Here is a 20,203-nt window from a genome sequence, read left to right as displayed (position 1 = left end):
AGCGCTTTGTATCGGGAGGCATCTGTTTATTTTACGTCTCGGCCCATTTATAAAACTGTTGATGTTGCGTTCGCATCTGCTTACGGGGCGGTGAGAAAAATGAGCTCGCTCTGTTTTTGGGCCACGGTCCTGTACTGATTGACTGGCACGAGTTAAAGGGATAAAAACATCTATATTTTAACGTTTTTTTGTTATTCTTCTTCCTGTTCCGTTGTGGAGTTAGAAAAAAAATATTTTCACGCTAACAGATTTGTAGAAGTGATTGATTCATAAAACACCCAGTGTCAATGTTTTCGTAGCAAGCCCTGGCAGGGACACATTGTTGCATAGCATCAGTGAATGAATGGTTCATGACACCATGAACCAAACGCATTGTATTAGTCGTATCGAGTAACCTCTCTTTGACAATGATGCGTGTTTAGAATATGCTTTTTTAAAATTACTAAGATGTGACCGGGTAGCTGACAGGTCAAGGCAGTGAGCCGGCTCCTCTGAGCATCCTGGGATTGAATCGGGGTTTCAGCCACCCATGACTGAATGGAGTTCTCAAGCTTAGCGTGTTGGTGGTGATCTCTGCCCGTTCACCAATGACTGCACAAACACACACACAAACAAAAAACCCCAATCGTATCCCCCCCCCAATTTAATTTGGCTACGTTTTCAACACTGCGATGAAATTTCATAGTAGAGTGTGCAGGGAAGTGTGCCCCCTACTGTGTAAAGGATAAATATACTCTGCTTTAAGGATTTCCTCCGAAGGTATCCAGTGCAAACCTCTTCTGTATTCGCTCCTTGGCAGCCGGGGTGCACTGCTCCGAGATTTCTGAATGGATCCTTTGTTTTTGTGACATGATGCCAGTAAGCCAGTGCTCGTACTCTTGAGAGACAAGGCGGATTTTTTTTCTCTCTCCGAAAATCTCGTTAAACAAAAAACAAATAAAACAAAACATGATATTCCATTTTGAGAACCACTCCTCAACCACTGTGTCACATTTATAGAAGTGACTAGTGCTCAATTTCAGCTGGAATAGTCCAGAATGCTGTTTTGGGAATTATTTTGGCATGCCACATCCATCTTACCGTAATGTTATAACCCCGTTCATAGGTTTTTATCGCAATATTAGGCTGCAATGACAGGAATGTTAGGTTACAATAATATTAGATTATACCAGGTGGGCAGAACTTGTAATCTAGTGGGAGTGCCTTACACTATTAATTCCCTACTCAAAGCCATAGCCTAGCAGTATTCTGTCAAGTATTGAGTGGGAAATGTATCACTGGAAGTGGCGTTAATGTCCATGGACACACGCTAGTTATTTATAAGAATATTTTTATTTTGGGTTACATCTCGTAAATATATTTGTGCCTTTAACCCGCCACCATCCGACACAGCCAATGGTCTTCGCACCTGATTTACTCACAGTGACGACGTAATCTTTAATCTATTGAAGACCGAAACAGGAACACCTATTCACAATTCTGGCAAGTCGCCTGATGAAGCTGGTTGTTTGAATCGCCCTTGAAACGTCCTACTAAAATTGTAAATGTTGCGGGGTTTACTCTCCAACACACCGGTGTGCTGACGTAGTAACGAATTGCTGTGTGTTTTTATACGTGACCAAGCCTTACTGGCTGTGTCGGGTGGTGGCGGGTTTAACGACACACAGAGGGCACCACTAACCGGCTGCTAGAACCGGCCGCTGGAATCGTGCAAACCCAGCACCAGGAAGGAGCTCTGCTTGCCCGCGTGTGCCGATGGGGCCACCGGGAAAGCGTCTCCTGGCCTCTCCTGGGCCTGGCCACGGAATGTCCTGGAGAGGAATTATCTAAAACATTCGCTCTGAAACGGCAGTGTGGGAGTGCAACGGGGCCTGCTTTGCACCGTGGCCCCTGAACACAGAGCGCAGTGATGTGCGCGCTATCGCGGCCGATAAGGCGCCGGACACAAAATACATCATCGCCCCCTTGCAATGTTGCAGCTGCGTGTGTGTGTGTGGGGGAGTGGGGTTTCGCATGAGCGTGGAAAGCAGATATAAGTTGTTGCTGTCACAAATTGCTGTGGTTTAAATCAAATCACAGGAAAAGCGCTTTTTTTTTGTTACTCCAAATGCATGCACGAATGATTGTTATGTATGCGCTAATGCTGATAATAAACCACATGGTTGCAAAGAAGAGAAATGCACTTCAAGACCGGGCCATTACTGGACGCCTTTCATTGCGAGTGAATTTGCGCCAAAATCTTGACGTGTAGTGAGCACCCCCCCCCTCCCTTGCCATTTGTGCAGCTATTACGCATGGGCCTTCATCCAGCAGTGGATTGACCATGATTCATGATGATGGGGGGGGGGGAATACTTTAACATGTAAATCCAAGTGTTCGTATTGTGATGGTGGAATTCTGCCATTTTTGAGCCCTTTAGCCCAGCCCCCTGGAGCGGGGGGGTCCTTTTGACATTTGAGGATTCAAAGTTCATCTTTGCTAAGCAAGGTTGAGAACTCAAGAGAGCAGGGATGAGTCTCACTCGCAAGGGCGACCGCCTGTGGGGGCATCGGCGTGCGCCAGTAGGAGGCAATGATTGCTATGTGGGTGACTCCAGGCTGCGGCGTAGTGATATCGAAGTGAGTTTGCAGGCGACTTGCCACTGCAACCGGGACTCACAGGCCCACGGGGGGGGCAGGTATCAGGCTACAAAGAGGCATGAGGCCTCACATGGCAACACAGGGCATATGCCAACCACTCTTTATACGTCACTGACCCCTGCGCTTCGGACGACGCGTCAGTCTTCTTTGGAAAATCTAGCGGAAGAACAGGAGAGCGTTGGGAAGAACTCGCTGCTCCCGCGGTTCCCTCGCCGGGCGACGATTGAGCTCGCGTTTCGACGATTCGCCACTTCGCGACGCGGTGAAGGTGCCGAAAACTCGGCCACGCCCCCCTCCCCATGTCGGCGACGCCAGGAGGGGCCGCGAGGATCGACGCTGCGGACCCACTTGAGCTCGTCAGCCCGGCGGCGACCATCGGCGGTCGTTGACGTATTGGCGAAATTCGGCCCCTTGACCGCATGGAGGAAACATCGTCCCCCCCCACCTCCCCCGTTTAATTAATCGCCATTAGCAGGAGTAGCCCCTTGGCAGCAGCCGTGTGGCAGTGGCGGTGCGTTTGGCCCGTTATTTATTTATTTGCTATAAACATGCCAATGTGCAACTTTTAACACGTTAACAACTGTGGTTCAGATTGCTTTGTAAGCTAGTGTTTTGTCAATAGATGCACTTTTCTTGTTTCGCTCTGGCAACAGCGCACACACTTGTGCACACACACACACCTCACACATTTTTGCTGAATAGCAATGACCAACCGAAACAACAATCTACACGCGTGTGTTGCAGTAAAATGTCTGTTGCATGCGTGCGTTTATGTGAATGTTTAGCGTGTGTGTGCACGTGAGTTGTATGTACCTGTGTGTTCATGTGAGTGTAACGTACATGTGCATCTAAGTAGTAGTGTAGTGGTTAGTGCACTGCCCTCGATCGCGAGGGACCCGAGTTCGATTACCGCTCACGGCCAACATCAGTGACAAATATCTGAACGGGTCCTGGGCCTCCCCTAAGTCGACTCAGCCTAAAATGAATACCTGGTGCGGTGTGTAAATATCTCCACTAGGGAGACGAAGGCGGCCGAGCGTGGTGCTGGTCACCCATCCCCTCTTGTGCCGTAACGGCGTTCGTAGGTAGTTCGCTTAACAGCACTTGCCCAAACAGACTGTTCAGTTTATAACGGGGATCTTTGTCTTTGCTTTTTTGGGTCCGTCTATGCACGTATACGTGCGTTCAGGACTCTTGGAGGCCCACATGTCTCGCACTCCATGAGGGCACTTTGAATGATAAATGGGGAATTTCTACAGAGCCTTTTCCCTCCCTAAAAAAAAATATTAGAAGCTGGAACAGAGTTCCTGGCTGTGAATTAGCTCTGCCCAATAACTCAGCTTGATTTGTTAGACCTGAAAATCTGCCCAACGTTTGCCCAGAGATGGGGTGGTGGAGGCCACTGGGCTTTAAATGCAGGATAGTTTTTTTTATTGGCAAGAATTAAATAAATAATCGCATCGCATTTTGGGAGCAATAACCCAAAAATACTTTTTCTTGTTTTTATTTTTCACGTTTTTGTTAGACTTATGAATGTTTTGCTTGATGTGGGTCCAACTCAATGCTGCGTTCCCTTTGGCTGTAAAATATGAGTTGGTTAATGAATTGCTTTAATTTCCGTAAGGTGGTTTTTGAAGCCAATCGGAGACCTGAATAAGTTGATTAATTTTATTTGTGTGCTTTCACTTCCAATGCTATGATGCTTAAGTCGTTTCCTGTTGCATTAGAGCGCACGGGTATAATGCTACTTTTTAACACTCTGGCTCTGCCGGGTGGTGGGCAGTTATACTCAAAAATAGGAACATTGTAGCTACATTATCGAAGCCAAACAGAAACTAATTTTGATTCACGAGTCCATTGATATTTCTATTTTGTAATAATCACACCTTGACTTGATTGTCTAAATTGCACTTATTAATTTCCTCGAGACTTTTAAAATATTAATTTGTACTCCGGTATTAAATACATTCCTCTGCCTTTTTTAATCTTGATTTTATTCATGAAAAGTTATAGCATTACCGTTTTTGTAGGTAACAAATATATTATTCAGCATCTTAGGATAATTTGTAAAAGGTTCAGCTGGATTTTAATTATAACATCATCATCCATAATGGTCAATCCACTGCTAGTTTGCGGTCCCCCAAAGCCACCCCGCAATGTCCAACAATGCAATGATCCATGCAGAACCCAAATATAAGCTGATTTAATTGCTCCGTCTCCATGGGTAATGTCCCCACGTGAGAGTTCCCTAATTTGCCCGCCATTCCATCGTTATTCTCGACTGCCGGGCCATCGTCTCCCTCTAATGCGCTCTGCCCAAGCCCCCCACTTCGTCATATGGGAGGTAAAGAAAAAAACCCAGAGGAAATCCACGCAGAGCAGGGGGAGAACATACAAACTCCACACAGAATGCCTCCCGAGTCTTGATATCAAACCCAGGTCCTTCTTGCAGTGAGGCACACGTGTTACGATTACGCTACCACCCGGCGACCCCCAACTTATTTCACCCCTCCACGAGTAAAAACTTCTTTCACAAGCAATGCAGCGGAATTATTCATTTGTAAACCGTTATCTATCTGAGGATCGTGCCACCCGGCGCGTCAAACGCCACCGGTCGGGGCAGTGGCCCGTTGCCACCGCGGTGCTGGTAAACACGGCCCCCGGCTCTGATGATGACGTGGCACCGCGCAACCGTGGCGCTCGGCCACGCTCGGCCCGCTGGCGCGAAGCCACGCGGCCGCTCGCCGATGGAAGGTCGCGATCGCCCGTGTGGGATTATTATTATCACTCTGCGTGTGCGAGCACACGGCTCGTAACGCGAGGACCAGAGTCCCTGAATGGCAGTCAGTGATAATATTCCTGCTAAGTATTTTATTTTTATATTCATTTCATCTTCGTCGTGGCACTGCAGTGGCGAGATGTTAACTACCTCGCCTGGTATGAAGGAGGTTGTGGGTTCTATCCCGACCCTGGGGATGCCTGTATATTTAGATTTTGCATGTTCTCCCCGTGGTCGTGTGGATTATTCTCCCGTTTTCCCCTCCATATTTAGAATCAACATGCGTTTCGAGTATTTGACTGTTATACATTTCCACATGATAAGCCACTTCGTTAAGCTATCATTTGTGGACATCGTTTAAAAAGAGCTACATAGCTCAGTGGGCCTTGCCTGGTAAAATAAAAAAAATATTTTGTAATTGTCCGAATTATCGTTATTATTGGGATGCTGCCACTGCAGAGTAACGGTGAGCACGCTGGGAGCGCTATTCAGAGGTCTGCCAGTTCGGTTGGATCTCCCAGCTCAGCCGAGTTTCTTAAATCCACCAGCCCCACGTCTCTGTCCACGCAGCGCTATCAATGTGGGCACCATAGTCCGTCGAGGTCGCATGCGGTGGGGTAAAGTGCAGGTACTCCCCCCTCTTCTGGAGGGGGGGGGGGTAGGGGTATCTGCCCAGTGTGGAAGAGTAGGCCAAATTTCGCTTGAAAGGAATTCTCCAGATCTCCCTCTCGTGGAGTCTCTACCGCCAGCAGTGGGCGTGAGCAAGACATTACAGGGCTGCACATTTACCATGTTACATATTATTACTATTACTTATCATTACGAACGGTTCCTTCTTGCTCGAGAAGAAAATTTCCGCTTGCGTAGGACATTGCGGAATATCTGTTGTGAGAGCATAATCACAAAGGCAGCTGCCCTTGTGCAAATACAGCGGCGGGCGGGCGGGCGCGTGCGGTGCGCATCGTGGTCGCGTGTCGCGTCGCTGAATTGGAGGGTGCCTCTGGTGCAGCCTCGGGGTGCCGGTTCCCGCGTCGACTCGATTAACTTTGCTCCGAATCGTCCACCCCACCACCCCATCCCCACCCCACACACAAAAACTTTTGAAACCCGGCGACCCTTCCCGAAGTGAAAGAAGACACACGCCGAACAAGCGCCTTTGGTTTAATAATAAAAAATAATTAAAGTGCATTTTGCCTAAATATATCTTTGTGTGTCGTGGGCACAAAAAAAAAAGTTTAATTTTTTTTCAAATTGTCTTTAATTGCGAGCGAAAAGACACCGGAGGATGCTTACCTAAGTCCCCAGGTTTTCATTAGCAAAAATAATAGCAACGGAATGGCCATTCTTCCAGCCAAAGGCACTCTGGCTTTTTTTTCGCAATTAACGCACAAAATGGTCCTCTGGAGTATTTCTGAAAATTCCAGCCCCGGCAACCGGCCTGATTTATTCATACTCTCCGCCTGTACTCATTTACAGCCTTTCCCATCATCAATCACTGACCCGCTAATTAAAGAGAAGAGTCTGCTTTGGCTAAAGATGTTATATATATGCGCTTTAGACATGCGTCTGTGCGTGCGTGCGAGCGTGTGTGCTCTATTTCATGACCAAGTACAGATCATTAAAATTATTTTAATGGTGTAGTAATCCTAAAGATATTTGACCGTTACTAAACCTGTTATATACGTGTAATTATATTACCGTAATAATTAATTGTAATTTATGCAATTAAAACCACACTAAAATACTACTTACAATGTGTGCTGTGTGCGTATTACCTTGCGATTACGACGTCATTCAGTAACATGGGCGCGTGTGGCATGGCCTTCATCCAGCAGTGGATTGACCACGGCTGACAACGGCAAATCCGTTGGGGAGAGCGAGCGGCTCGCAATCAGAAGGTTGCGGAGTTCAAATCCTGGATCAGAGTTGACTCGGCCCATCATATCTCCCTCGGAGGGGTGTGGGGGTTGGTCAAAATAGGTACCATTTTGTGTGGAAGTTAACAGTAATCATAATTATGCAATAAATAGGAACGTTGAATTTCCGCCGCTGGCTCAGGGACGTAGAGAGAAGGTGCCTCAATGCTCGTTTGAGCAGAGACTCACTGTGACGATGATGACGCTGATGGTGATGACGATGATGATAACAACGATGATGACGATGACCATGATGGTGATGATGATGATGACGACGATGATGGTGATGACGACGATGATGGTGATGATGATGACGACGATGATGGTGATGATAATGACGACGATGATGGTGATGCTGATGACGATGGTGATGATGGTGGTGGTCCTAAGGCTGGTGTTTGATGTCGTTTCCGCAGCACCCGTACCCTTCGGAGGAGCAGAAGAAGCAACTGGCGCAGGACACGGGGCTCACCATCCTGCAAGTCAACAACTGGTGAGTAGCGATTACACACTCAACTTTATTTCGCTGTGCTGTATTTATATTACTGCCACGGGGAGAAAAAAACATTATTAGATGTATTACCACTTTATATTACTGTATTATCCAGATTATGACGCGTTTTCCCCCCTCTATATTGTAAAAGTAAAATGTGGGGGTACGTCTGAGAATCCGTCAGGTGTGTGTGTGTGTCATAATTTTGATTCCGGTGCGCCTTCAATAACCGACCGAACTCAGCTCCCAATCATAACCTCGCGTATTGTTCAGTCCATAGGCCTGTACTGGTCTTCACGATTTGTTTGAACCAGATGCCGCTTGTTAGCGTAATTCTGCAAAGACCAAGGGATACTTTATATTCACGCGAGGGTGCAGATTGGACGGCGATTTATTTAATCAACGGTGTAAACATATTGATACATCACTCCCGACTGGCAGCGCACGTGCGAGCGCGCGTGCGCTCGGAGGAGGAGAATGAGAATGTCCCCGTCTCTTTGGAACAGATTAAGCGCAACAAAAGCCGCACATTTGTATTCAGCTTCTTCTTTATAATTCAAATTTTGACCCAAATCACTAAAGCCCCCTTTTTTTTTTGCAATTATCTCACAGGGTTAATAGCACCGACTCCTCGTATTGAGGTGGAAGGTTTTTGGAAAGATTAAACGGGTTTTTTTTTTCCACCACTAAAATGTAATTACAGCAATCTGCGATAATTCCATCCAAGGCTTCGCCTCCCAGAAATGACACGGTGGCCCTTTCATTTACAGTTAACCCCCGCCGTATTTATCTGAGATGTTTCATTTACAGAGCCCTTTATCTGCGGGCCGCAGATAGACAAACATTCCTGAGCCGCACAACTTTATCAGCCTTCTGGCCCCATCCACAGCCTGGGGTCAATTGATTTCTCTTCTGCTCTCATTCATTTTTTATCCCGTTTTATTTGCTGTATCACAGCGTGAGGAGACGCATCTGGAGAATTATGGAGTTTTTCAGCCTTATCTGGCACCGACCCAGACACCGGTTACAAGGCCAGAACCCGAATAATTGCCCCAAAAGAAGCCCGCCGCCCCCTTATCTCGCCGGTTCACCCGGGTTACGCGGCTCGGAGCGGTTTTATTAGCACACGCCAGAGAGAGCTGTGCATGAGATGTTAACAAATCTCGGGTAACATTACCACCTGTTGAAAGGTAACGCCCGTAGGTTACCGCGTGGTTTCCGTGTGTGTCAGAAGTCGGATGCGAGGGCATGTCAAACCCCAAACGCTAAACAGGGTGTAGACAGAGATGGCCGTCGTGCAATAGTCACTCTGAGGCAAAGTAGCCAGCGAGAGTTCAACAATCATACTGGGTCCCTTAGAAACGGATTGTCCAATGTTAAATGAGTATAATTGGAAGGCAGTTTGAGTTAGGTAGAACTATAATCGCACACTTAAAATAAAAATAAAAACGTTGCAGTCCTGGACCATCAACCAATGGATAAAGGTCTCCCCACTCCACCCCATTCATGAGGTTTTATTTACCATACTTCACCACAAGGTCAGTGCAGGCTGATGAAGTGGGGTGGGGGGAGGTAAGACCGGTTCAGATATCGCTGGCCGCCACCGATGCGCACTCACTCCCAGTAATATGCCGATTGTATCGTGCGAGTTTCACCGCTCGTAACCTCCACGTGTCCGCTATTGGCGTCGTCGGCGATTTCTCGTCGCGTCCGGATTTGAGAAGTCAGTCCTGGGTGCTCGCCAGTGTCTCAGCTGCGGTCGTTTTCGATCGCCGTCGAAGATCACTCGGAGCGTTTCGGTTTGAAACGAAACGAAGAGAACGAAACGCGATCCGTGGGCAGTTCATGAACGTGTCGCCAACGAATTCGCCCGCGCACTGATTGAAATAGTCAAGCGTGCAGCTAAGTTGAAACAGAATGAGAATATTTATTTACACTGGAGGAATCCGATCAGCCGTGAGGCTCTTTTTCACAGATGTCCAGTCGGGGCAGGTCTGAACGTTACAACAACAAACAATACAAAAACACGACAGGAGGGCAAAGTATAGGAAAGGTCAACAAATCACTTAAAAATATATACAAATAAAACGAATTTTTTTTTAATATACAGTATTACCAAGTAAGGCCCACTGAGCTATTAGCATCCCTTTCAGAAGCAACCTGGCCACAAATGACAGCTCAAGGAAGTGGCTTATCACCCGTAAAAACACTTATCGCAGCCAAATAACCAAAATAAAACAGACGTTGGCACCTTCCACGGATGCTCGCACCGCGCCGTGAAAACGAACACAGCATCCAAGTCGCCGAGAACAGTCGGGCTGAAAGAAACAACAATCGGGTGGGCGCGGTTCAGCCTCCGGTTGAGCGGCCGAACGATTCCATCTAATTGTGGCCGACCCAGAGGCACGCGATGAGTGACCCCCCCCACCCCCCACGAGTGTCAGAAACGCTTCTCCTTGTGAACGGCAGGCGGGTGGCGATGGCGTGGCCTTCTGGAAAGGGTCTCTCGAACAGCTTCATTTTTTTCATTATCTCCCCTTCTCATCAGCCGGGGGTGGGTTTTTTTGTTGGCGTTTTGTTTACCGGCCTCTCAAAGTGACGAGGCAGCGGCAGGGGCTGCTCCGGTTCACACCGAGGTTGAGCGGTGGTAGGGGGGGGGGGAACCGGGTGTGGGGCCCCGAAATGAGATGCAGGTTGGTCCCACGGGGGGTCACGACAGGCTGGCGGGGTGGGGGCAGGAGTGGCATCGCGGTGACCAAGACAAACACTCATTAGACAGCTGCCACTCTCCATCCTCGCAATCGATTCCTCGCGCTCGGCCGATCTTATTTTGTTTTATTGCGGGCCGACTTATTGCACTTTGGGATGAAATTAGGTCCTGACCATTAAAGGACAACCCCCCCCCCCCTGCATTCTATCGGCACAAAATTTGCTCATTTAAAAAAAACAAGCGGCTTCTAATGGCGTCGTCGTCGTGTTTGTAGTTTTGTTAGCCGAGACCCGCGCGCGATCGCATGAAGCTCAGGGCTTCGCGCGCACACACACAAAGACAAAAGACAAAGATCCCCCGTATAGCCTTTGACAGACCGTTGGGGCGAGTGCTGTCAGCGAGCGCCTACGAATGCCGGAAACGATACACGAGGTTGGTGGGTGGCCGGCACCACGCCCGACCGCCTTTGTCTCCCCAGTAGCGATGCTTACATGAGGCTGAGTCGACCACACGCACGCACGCGCACGCTGCCGGCATTACGGTAACGGCCGTTTGTCACGAAGAAGATAAACTCTCTGGACGGATGGCGGCGTGACCGACGTTCGGACAAGAGCGCCGCAAATAGCGGTGGGCTTCCTGAGCAAAACTATTCACTTCCGAGTGCCTTTGTCGAGCGCACGAACGGGGGGGGGGGGGCAGCCAGCCAGGTCTAATCGCCTCGTGACAGGTGCTCAAAAAGACTCCGCCGCTTCAGAGAAGTGACGACACGTGCTGTGTTATTGTTATGTTATCGTGCTCCCGCTTTGTGTCGCGATTGGAGCAAAATAAAGGGACCGCGTAAAGCAAACAGCAGAAAAAATGAACCTCTTCAACGGGGGGGCGAAGGGGTGAGCCGAACCGTCGCACGTGCGCGTGTGTGTGTCGGTGTCCGTGTGTGTGTCGGTGTGCGTGTGTGTGTCGGTGTCCGTGTGTGTGTCGGTGTCCGTGTGTGTGTCGGTGTGCGTGTGTGTGTCGGTGTCCGTGTGTGTGTCGGTGTGCGTGTGTGTGTCGGTGTGCGTGTGTGTGTGTCGGTGTGCGTGTGTGTGTCGGTGTGCGTGTGTGTGTCGGTGTCCGTGTGTGTGTCGGTGTGCGTGTGTGTGTCGGTGTGCGTGTGTGTGTGTCGGTGTGCGTGTGTGCGTACGTACGCATGTGTGTGTGTCGGCGTGTGTGCGTACGTACGCATGTGTGTGTGTCGGCGTGTGTGCGTACGTACGCATGTGTGTGTGTCGGCGTGTGTGCGTACGTACGCATGTGTGTGTGTCGGCGTGTGTGCGTACGTACGCATGTGTGTGTGTCGGCGTGTGTGCGTACGTACGCATGTGTGTGTGTCGGCGTGTGTGCGTACGTACGCATGTGTGTGTGTCGGCGTGTGTGCGTACGTGCGCGTGTGTGTGTGTCGGTGTGCGTGTGTGTGTCGGTGTGCGTGTGTGTGTCGGTGTGCGTGTGTGTGTGTCGGCGTGTGTGCGTACGTGCGCGTGTGTGTGTGTTTGTCTCGAGCGAGCGGGTGTGGGAGGGGGGTTTGCAGGGCAGAGCAAACACTCGAGGTGACCGGGCGTCTCGGCTCTAAAGCGGCTTAAAAGATCAAACCTGAGGAAGTTTACCACTTGAAGTGTTTACAAACCATCGGACAATACCAAAAGGGGAGGGGGAGGAGGGGGGGTATTAGCTCATTACTCCACAGTAATGGAGACGGAGATGTACTCAGCGGCTCAGGGCCTCGCTCTCCTCTTGACCCCAACGGGGGGAGTCGGAGGAGGGGGTCGGACGTCGCCGTTTGTCGCCGTGAGATCGGGAGGAAAACAAGTCGCCGAGGCACATCGACATCGTCAGCTGAAATGAATCGCGGGAGGGCCCCCGTGTTTATTTTGACGCGTCGCCATCGCGACCGCACGCGCCGGTGTTGACGAGCAAATTGGCGTCGATTGCCACGAATGAGCCAAACCAAAACACCGCGGAGCTTGAGTCAATGGCTTCTGCCTCGTGACATCTGGCAATGTAAGAGTGTCGCTCCAGCAGACCCGACTGCGCTGATGGCACCCGCAAGGGTTGAAGCCCGGGTCCAGAAGTTTGCCGCCCTTCAACAAGCGCTGCCACGAGATGGTCGTCTGGAACATCCATCGGCGAACGGGACGGAGAGACCATTTGTGATGGGTGGACTTTTTAGGTCCGTTTGTTTCTGTGCTGCACACGTTGCTCCACAGCAGCCCATGATGGGCTTTAACTAACTACCTAATGCGCGAACGCATATATTGATCACAGAGCGTATGGCGAGCGAAGAGACATCGCACTGATCGATTTATCTGGGGCAGAACACCTCAACTCGATGGAAACGACGGCCGGGTTGTTGGGGACTATGATGATGGTGGGGGGGGCACGAATGACGGAATGCACCCCAGGGGCTACGTCCACCGCGGAGATGGAGCAAACAAGATCAGCTCGCGTGCAGGTGCGAGGTGTTATTGTTGCCTCCGCGCGACAGTGATGGATGGCGACGGCTTGGGGGATTCCTTCGTCCAGCAGCGGATAGATCGCGGCCGATGAAGATAAATGATGACGACGACGATGATGAAGATTTAAATCGAGGAGCTATCTAACGACGTTTTAACGAGGCCAACAATCGCCGCCGCACTTCGGCCTTTAGAACAGGGAGTGTTTTTCTACCCTGGCGTTTTTGTGCTGAGCTTTGACTCCGATCCATGCCCCCCCCCCATCCCACCACCCTCTCAAACGTCCCTGCAAGCTCACTCGGCCGTGAGTCACTTTAATCAGTTCCACCGCATCGGTCCCACGCGGCAATTTTCTGCTTGTTTTTACTTCCCTGCGTGGCAGCCCGATCGCCTCTTTCCCACCTCCCCTGGGGTTCCCACACTCCCCGATTCCCAACATTTCACTCCTGAAATGTGCCGCGAGACGTCCCCAGGGCGAGGTGAGGAGGAAAAGGGGCATCGTCGCAACGGTCCGGGCACCGCTGTGGCGAGATGCTGACTGCCTCGCCTGGTATGCAGGAGGTCGTGGGTTCAATCCCGACCCTGACGCCTGCTGTATATTTGGAGTGTGCGTGTCCCTGTCCCCATGGTCGTGTGGATTTTTCTCTGGGTCCTCCGGTTTTTCCCTCCACATTTAGAAACGTGCGTTTAGAGTATTTGGCTGCTCCCATACATTTCGCATGACAAGCCACTTCGTTAAGTTTTAATTTGTGGCCAGGTCGCTTCTGACAAAGAGCTGTATAGCTCAGTGGGCCTTACCTGGTAAATAAAACATAGTTTAGTTTAGTTTGGCAGCGCCCTCCTTGTCTCCCCGTGCCGGATTTTGCAGACAAATATTAGCCCTTTATAACAGTTATCAGAATCATCAGGATATTTATTTATACCGGAGGAATCCGATGGGCGATGAAGCTCTTTTTCACAGATGTCCAGTATCCAATGGACGGACACAGGGAGAGAGACAGAGAGGAGAGCGAGAGAGAGGGGTAATGCATTGCCCAGGAATGAAACAGATTATTCTGGCTCAGCTCTTTCCCCTTTAAAAAAATAAAGAAATTTAAGTGGAAAAACAGATGCGTTATTCGAATGTATGGTAGTTATTTCAGGTTATAGACATGCCTTGGACAAATGAGTAATTCTCTAAACGAAACAGAAACTGGGAAATGCCCCATGAAATGTCATGATTTTGAGTGCCCCCCCCCACCGCCTCCAAAGACCGCATTAGTCCCCTCCACGTGTTACCCAGATTTTTCTTCGTTTTGCAAAAAAAAAATTATTCCCAACTCTCACCTAAAAAAAAATGAAAAAAATAATAGAAATGCGAAACAATTTTTAAAACGTTTTTTTTTAAACATATATATAAGAGCGGCGTATCGCGACAACGCTCTGTCGTGTTTTTTTTTTACATACGGGGTCATATGTCCCGCAAAAGCTCATCACCATCATCATCACTACCATACTTCCCTCGTTTTTTACGGCCAGAATGAGCTCTTGTGCAACTCTGTACGGTGGAGATGACTCGTCGCGTTGGCGTTGCCGATCACACGCACGCACGCACTCCGTGCCACTTCCCATCATGTGTAGGTACGGCAGGTATCTGTAAACGCAATAATATCGCGTAGCTTTGAGATATTAAATAAGTAGTTCGCGGTTACTACGCACAGGCACGTGGACTCCCCCCCCCTAAATAAAAAAACCACCAAAACCTCCAAGCCACCGGCAACAAACAGCACCAATAAGTTGCACGTGCAGTGCAAGAGTGCGTTTTTTTATTTTGCGTGGGCGACGTGAGCGGCGTGCTCGGGTGATTAAACCTTGGCGGTGGTCGCATGGAGGAACCCCAAACGCCGGGGGGGGGGGGGTTCCTCCCTCTTCTGACCACCCTTCTGGCCTCTCCACAATCATTTGCCTCAAGCCTCCCACGCCGAACAGGGGGGTGCCAAGGGGACGTCAGGGGGACGTCGTAGCTTCCACGGCCAGCTCTGTCCGTGGGCCGCAGCAGAAGTCGGTGCCACGAGGGGTTTGGGAAATGGTGATTGGGACCAGTTTCTGTAATTTGGCGAGTACAGGCGGCACTGTGTGACTTTTTTGAGGAAGGTTATTACGTAATTCACTTCTACTGGCGGTTTAAAGATGTTGGTACGACTCAGCTGGTAGCAGCCAGTCAAACGATTGAGCTGGATCCATGGACTAGCTCCATTGGTGGTACAAAGTCCATATGGTGTGGAGGCTCTAAACAGGAACATGAATATTTTTGAGATGGTGGAGGTGGCGAGGGTGGGGGAGGGGATTACAATTAATAAAATCCGAGTGAGATGGCAGAAGAGATTTAGGAAAGAGATAGCCCAAGTTCTGAGATAAGAGAAATGTGGACCACAAAAGCGGAGTTGGGTGGGCGTAGTGAGTTGGGCGTAAGAGGAAAACAAAGGAGATGAGAGAAGATACATTCGGACAAGATAGAGAGTGACATTAGATAGACTGGCTTGTTATGTCAATTAGCTAATTATGTGTATTTATTTAGCCGGAGTGCCAATTCCTGCTGATATCCATTTGACCCCCAGTGTTTTATTCCTGAATCCGGTTGCCCTTGAGCAACTTGGGTCTCCTGAGCCTTTTGCTCGGTGCGCTTTGTGCCTCAGTTCCTTAGTGTCGTCCGCCAGAGCCATCGTGCCGTATGCCAACGGGAGGCTCGACAGGACGCACGCACGCACACAGCACACGTACGCGTGCGCACACAGCACGCACACACAGCATGCGCAAACAGCACGCACATAAAGACAAAAAAATATCCTGTAACAGACTGTTGGGGCAAGTGCTGTTACCGAACACCTATGAAGGCTAGAACGGCACACGAGGGGGTGTCTGGCAAGCACCACGCCCGGTCGCCTTTGTCTCTCCAGTGGCGATGTTTACTACACACCGCACCAGGTACTCATTTGAGGCTGAGTCGACCTAGGGGAGGCCCAGGACCGGTTCAGATAATCGTCACTGATTTTGGCCGTGAGCGGGAATCAACCTCGGGTCCACCGGCTTCGTAGCGCGGCGCGCTAACCGCTACACTACCGCACACACTCGTGGATTGTCGTGCGTGCGGCATCTTTTGCATTTCCCATGGTGCCGTTTGGAACTCCCCCCCCTCCCCACCCAATGTAACCCCGCTTGGCAAGGAAGCGCGTGGGACAGAGACGGTGGGGGGAGGTGGGGGAGAGAAAACACTCGGGGGGGGGCGGCCTGGGAAAGATTTCTAGATATTTTTTTCCCAATTTAGTTTTCGCCGCCGTCGTCGTCGTTCAGATGATGGTGTAAAAAAAACAAGGGGGGGGGGGGTAAAGAATGATTTAAAATAAATGTAAGTACTGTTGCGCATTTTTCGTTTCAAGCATGTGCAAAAGTGGGGGGGGGGGGGTGGTGGGGGGGGGGGTAGGCTGCGGGAGCTGGGAGCACACGTGGGAGCCTTAAGAAAATAATAATTTTGGGAACTATAGCGATTTTCCATATTTTCTGTACAACAATGAAGAAGGTAGCATACGTTTGTTAGGCTGGCAAAGCAACCCCCCCCCCCCCAGAATGAACGGAGGACCAACCAATGCGACGCTTTCGCCAGTGTTGGGTTTCGCTTACATCTGCTGGCATTTACTCTGAGGTTTCTGATTCTTGCCGAGGGGCCAGCCTGCTTCGATTGTCACCTTATTGAAAGCCAAAGGTGTGGCAACGGAAATAAGGTGGTTTCATTTTCTTTCCCCACCCACACCCCCCCCCCCCCCCAATTCTTGTTTGTCTTGAGAAGAGCAATCAACCGAATGGGGGACCATGGGCGACTGACATCGCCCCTTCAGGAATGCAGCGGTCGGAGCATTTGCGGAGGAAGGTTGTTTTTCAGCGTCATTACCGTGCGCTCGCCTCCTTTATGTCAGCCCCTTAAAGACGGCTGGAGAGACACGAGAGAGAGAGAGAATATATATCGAGTGAGAGAGCGAGTGAGCGAGCGAGGCCGAGAGAGAGAGAGAGAAGGATAGGAATGATCCTATTACTGCCAGATCGGCAAATGGTTGTGGCTGTTTTCTCCTGGAAACATCCCTAGGGGGGAGGGTTGGTGGCAGCGAGTGGCGTAGCCGCACTTTTGTGTCTGGCCTGCAATTTCGGTCACCAGTCGCGACAGCGTGCACGTCTTGCCCCCCTGTCTGGCAATGTGCGTACGTTTGTTGAACTTTGTTCGCGCCGTACGTAGGCCACCCGCGCTAATCGGAGGTGCGGGGGGAAGGACAACGAAATACGCACAAAGCGTAGTTCTAAAGAAATGAGTTTACAAGCTGCACACTGCGGTGCACACACGCCGTGTGACAGATACAGCTTCCTCCCTGCGGTTGTTCGCTCACGCCACTGCTAAAATAAGGGCCTCTACGAGAGGAAGCTCCAGCGAGCCTCTCTAGAAGGTGCCTTGGCCTACTCTTCCAGAAGGGCTTTTGCTAGAGGAAGCTATTGAGAGCCCCCTCTAGACGATATCTTGGCGACACTTTACACCAGCCCCACAAGATCCGCCGCTCCAGTTAACCATCGGTGTTCCCGTTTATGCTGCTGGGAGAAACACGGGCAACGGGATTCAAGAATCCTGCCCCACGGTTTTCCGCTGCCCTGCAAAGGAAATCGAATCGGCGTCCTCGGGATCGCGAGTCCCGCTCGCGAACCGTTACGCCGCAGCGGCCGCAGCGGCCTCCGTAATGAATAGTGGGCTGTAAGTAAAGTAAAATTGAAACGCGCCAGCCATGTGGATAGAGCCGACGTTCGACGTGACGCACGTGACTGGGCGCAGCTTGCGACCGTGGGATAATCGCGTCGGACGGCGCTCGAATTAGCGCCGCGGTTCGCGCGCCCGTGCTCAAACCGCGGTACGTCTCCCATCCAACGTCAGCTCCGTGTCTGCCGAAGCCTCGATTTTTATTTTTCGCTGTTCCAAACAGCTGCCGAGCAAGCCCGAAGGAACATGTCAAATTAGTTTTGACACATTATATTAGAATAAGCAAATCTGAAAACTTTCCAGCGAATGCTGGCAAAAAGTATAAAAATTAATTGCGCAAGTTTGTCCATGTTTATTTTCTGCGCAACCCAGATTTGGGTTCGGTACCCCCACTTTACCCTGCTGCAAGCAAATTTTGTCAATCGGCTCCGCTGCGGTGTAGCAATTTTTTGAAAGCTGGGTCAATAGTGGCAAAGAATGAATAAAGGACCGTTGGCCCAAGAATTTGGCTGGCGGTGGAAATGACCGTGATGAATAGAGACGCTGCATGGCGGTATTTTCTGCTGGAATGGGGGAGAGCGGCTGGGGTGGGGAATGAGCTCAGAGCGCTACGCAGGAGCAAGGCCTCTGTAGGATTTGTGAGAAAGGAAACAAGTTGGTTTGGCGTAAGGAAACAGGAAAGCAATTGGGGAGTTTTCTCGAATGCAGTCGATGTAACGGGGACCTTTCCGCCGGTTTGAGAAACCTAGCAGAAGTGTGGATCGTGAGAAGAGGCTGGGTGGCTCAAAGGTCCAAGCACCTGGTTTCGGAGCCGAGTAGCCGGTTAATTTGATGGTCTCAGCCCATCCACCTATGACCGTTAAATAAATCAATAAAATTTGGTTCTGCATTGAATTTTGCTAAATTCCAGCTGTGTCATAGGATAAATATTACTTCCCTACACAAGGGCAGGCGGACAAATACTGTCCCCAAGTTTGTGGACCAGAGGTTACTTGAAAAGATCTCAGAATTAGTTCCGTCTTATCCACTTCTGCGGGCTATTCTCTAATGTGGAGGGTTCCACCACGCGCTGAGATATTCGAATGGATCCTTCGACCCATGACGGGATACAATTGCGGAAAAATACGAGCTGAATTTTTAGTTTTTTGCGTGTTTAGGCAGTCCAGGAGGATTTATTGTGATTCATTATTCCACTTGTTTACTCGGGAAAGCCGTCACCGAGTTTAAACACTCAATTTCAGGAGGGTCCTGCCAAGTTTTTTCTGCGGTAGATGGACGGCCGATGTCCCCTACGCTGTAATCCCAACCGAGATATACGCAAGTCATATTCCAGCATTGGGATGTTTGACCGATACCAAGTTACTGAATGTGTCAAATAGAGCGCACGGCTGGGAGTTTTGGCGCGCTGAATCACTGGCCCGAAACGGGAGACCGTTGAGTTCTGCGGTCGCCGCGTTACGCTCGCTATTCGAGAGCGCACCTCTCGCTTCTCTCGTTTCCCATCGACGGGCTGACGAACCGACGGACACCCCCCTTCCTCCGCCCGTCATCATTCCCGTATCGCCCGTCCGTCGCACGCACGCACGCACGCGCCATCCGCGCCTTCAAAGACGAGCGCAGTCTCCTGCCAAATCGCCCGAGAAATAAAACCGTGTCTGCCTAATGCGCGACGTCCCCGGTACCCTTGGGCCTGCGCGCGTCTCCTGACACGGCTTGAAACCGAGCCAGCGGTGGCGCGCGGGGCAGCAACCTCGTTGCAGAATCCATAAGCGCGCGCTCGCCCGGAGAGAGAGAGAGAATATGTATTTTTTTCTTCAACGAAATCCGTGGGCCCCCGTCACAGGAAGCCGGGCGCTGACCGCAGAACATTTATGGCCGTTATGGTTTAAATTATTTTTCTTTGTCATTCGTATATTTCCTTTGTGTGCAGCTCGGCTGCAATCGGAAGGTAGCGAGTTCACGTTCTGTGGAGGGGTGGTTCAATGGGGCCCCGTCAACCCTCTGGGGTAGATAAAATTGGTACCACTTTGTGAGGAAAGTCAATGGTGGTGGTCCTATGGAGAGACTCGCTCCTGCCATAGGAATGAGGAATTTCCACATCTCACTTAGGACTGCAATCGAGAGATGAGCACCGTCTCGATGACTTTACTTTGTGTTCGAAAAACACAAAGAAGGAAACTTAGATTTTACCTATCTTTTTTTAAATGCTCAGGATCATGGGAAGTTTGTACATGTAGGCAACCCATAACTTTGTATCGAGCGCTGACACACTCGGCTGATCTCTAGACGCCGGTGACGGTCCCAGAATACATAAGTGAAAAAGTTGGTTTGTTAAGTCACTGAAAAAAAGATATATTTTATTTGTCAGCGTCTGGGCCTTCTTCCATATTAATCGTTCCCAGCGGCGTT

The 20,203-nt window shown here is 50.1% G+C and overlaps 1 protein-coding gene across 1 annotated transcript in view; it reads left to right on the top strand.

Annotated features, from left to right (window-relative positions):
- The window catches only part of LOC144729776 (homeobox protein Meis1), a 94,482-nt gene that overhangs the window by 54,989 nt on the left and 19,290 nt on the right, over positions 1–20,203 (top strand). The window contains exon 9 of the mRNA XM_078610265.1: positions 7,751–7,827. Within this exon, the coding sequence (XP_078466391.1) occupies positions 7,751–7,827 (77 nt within the window). The remainder of the gene's footprint in view (positions 1–7,750; positions 7,828–20,203) is intronic.

This window comes from Lampetra planeri, chromosome 33 (assembly GCF_965212315.1).
Source record: "Lampetra planeri chromosome 33, kcLamPlan1.2.h2, whole genome shotgun sequence".
Classification (NCBI taxonomy): Eukaryota; Metazoa; Chordata; class Hyperoartia; order Petromyzontiformes; family Petromyzontidae; genus Lampetra; species Lampetra planeri.
This window is presented reverse-complemented; position numbering and strand designations above follow the sequence as displayed.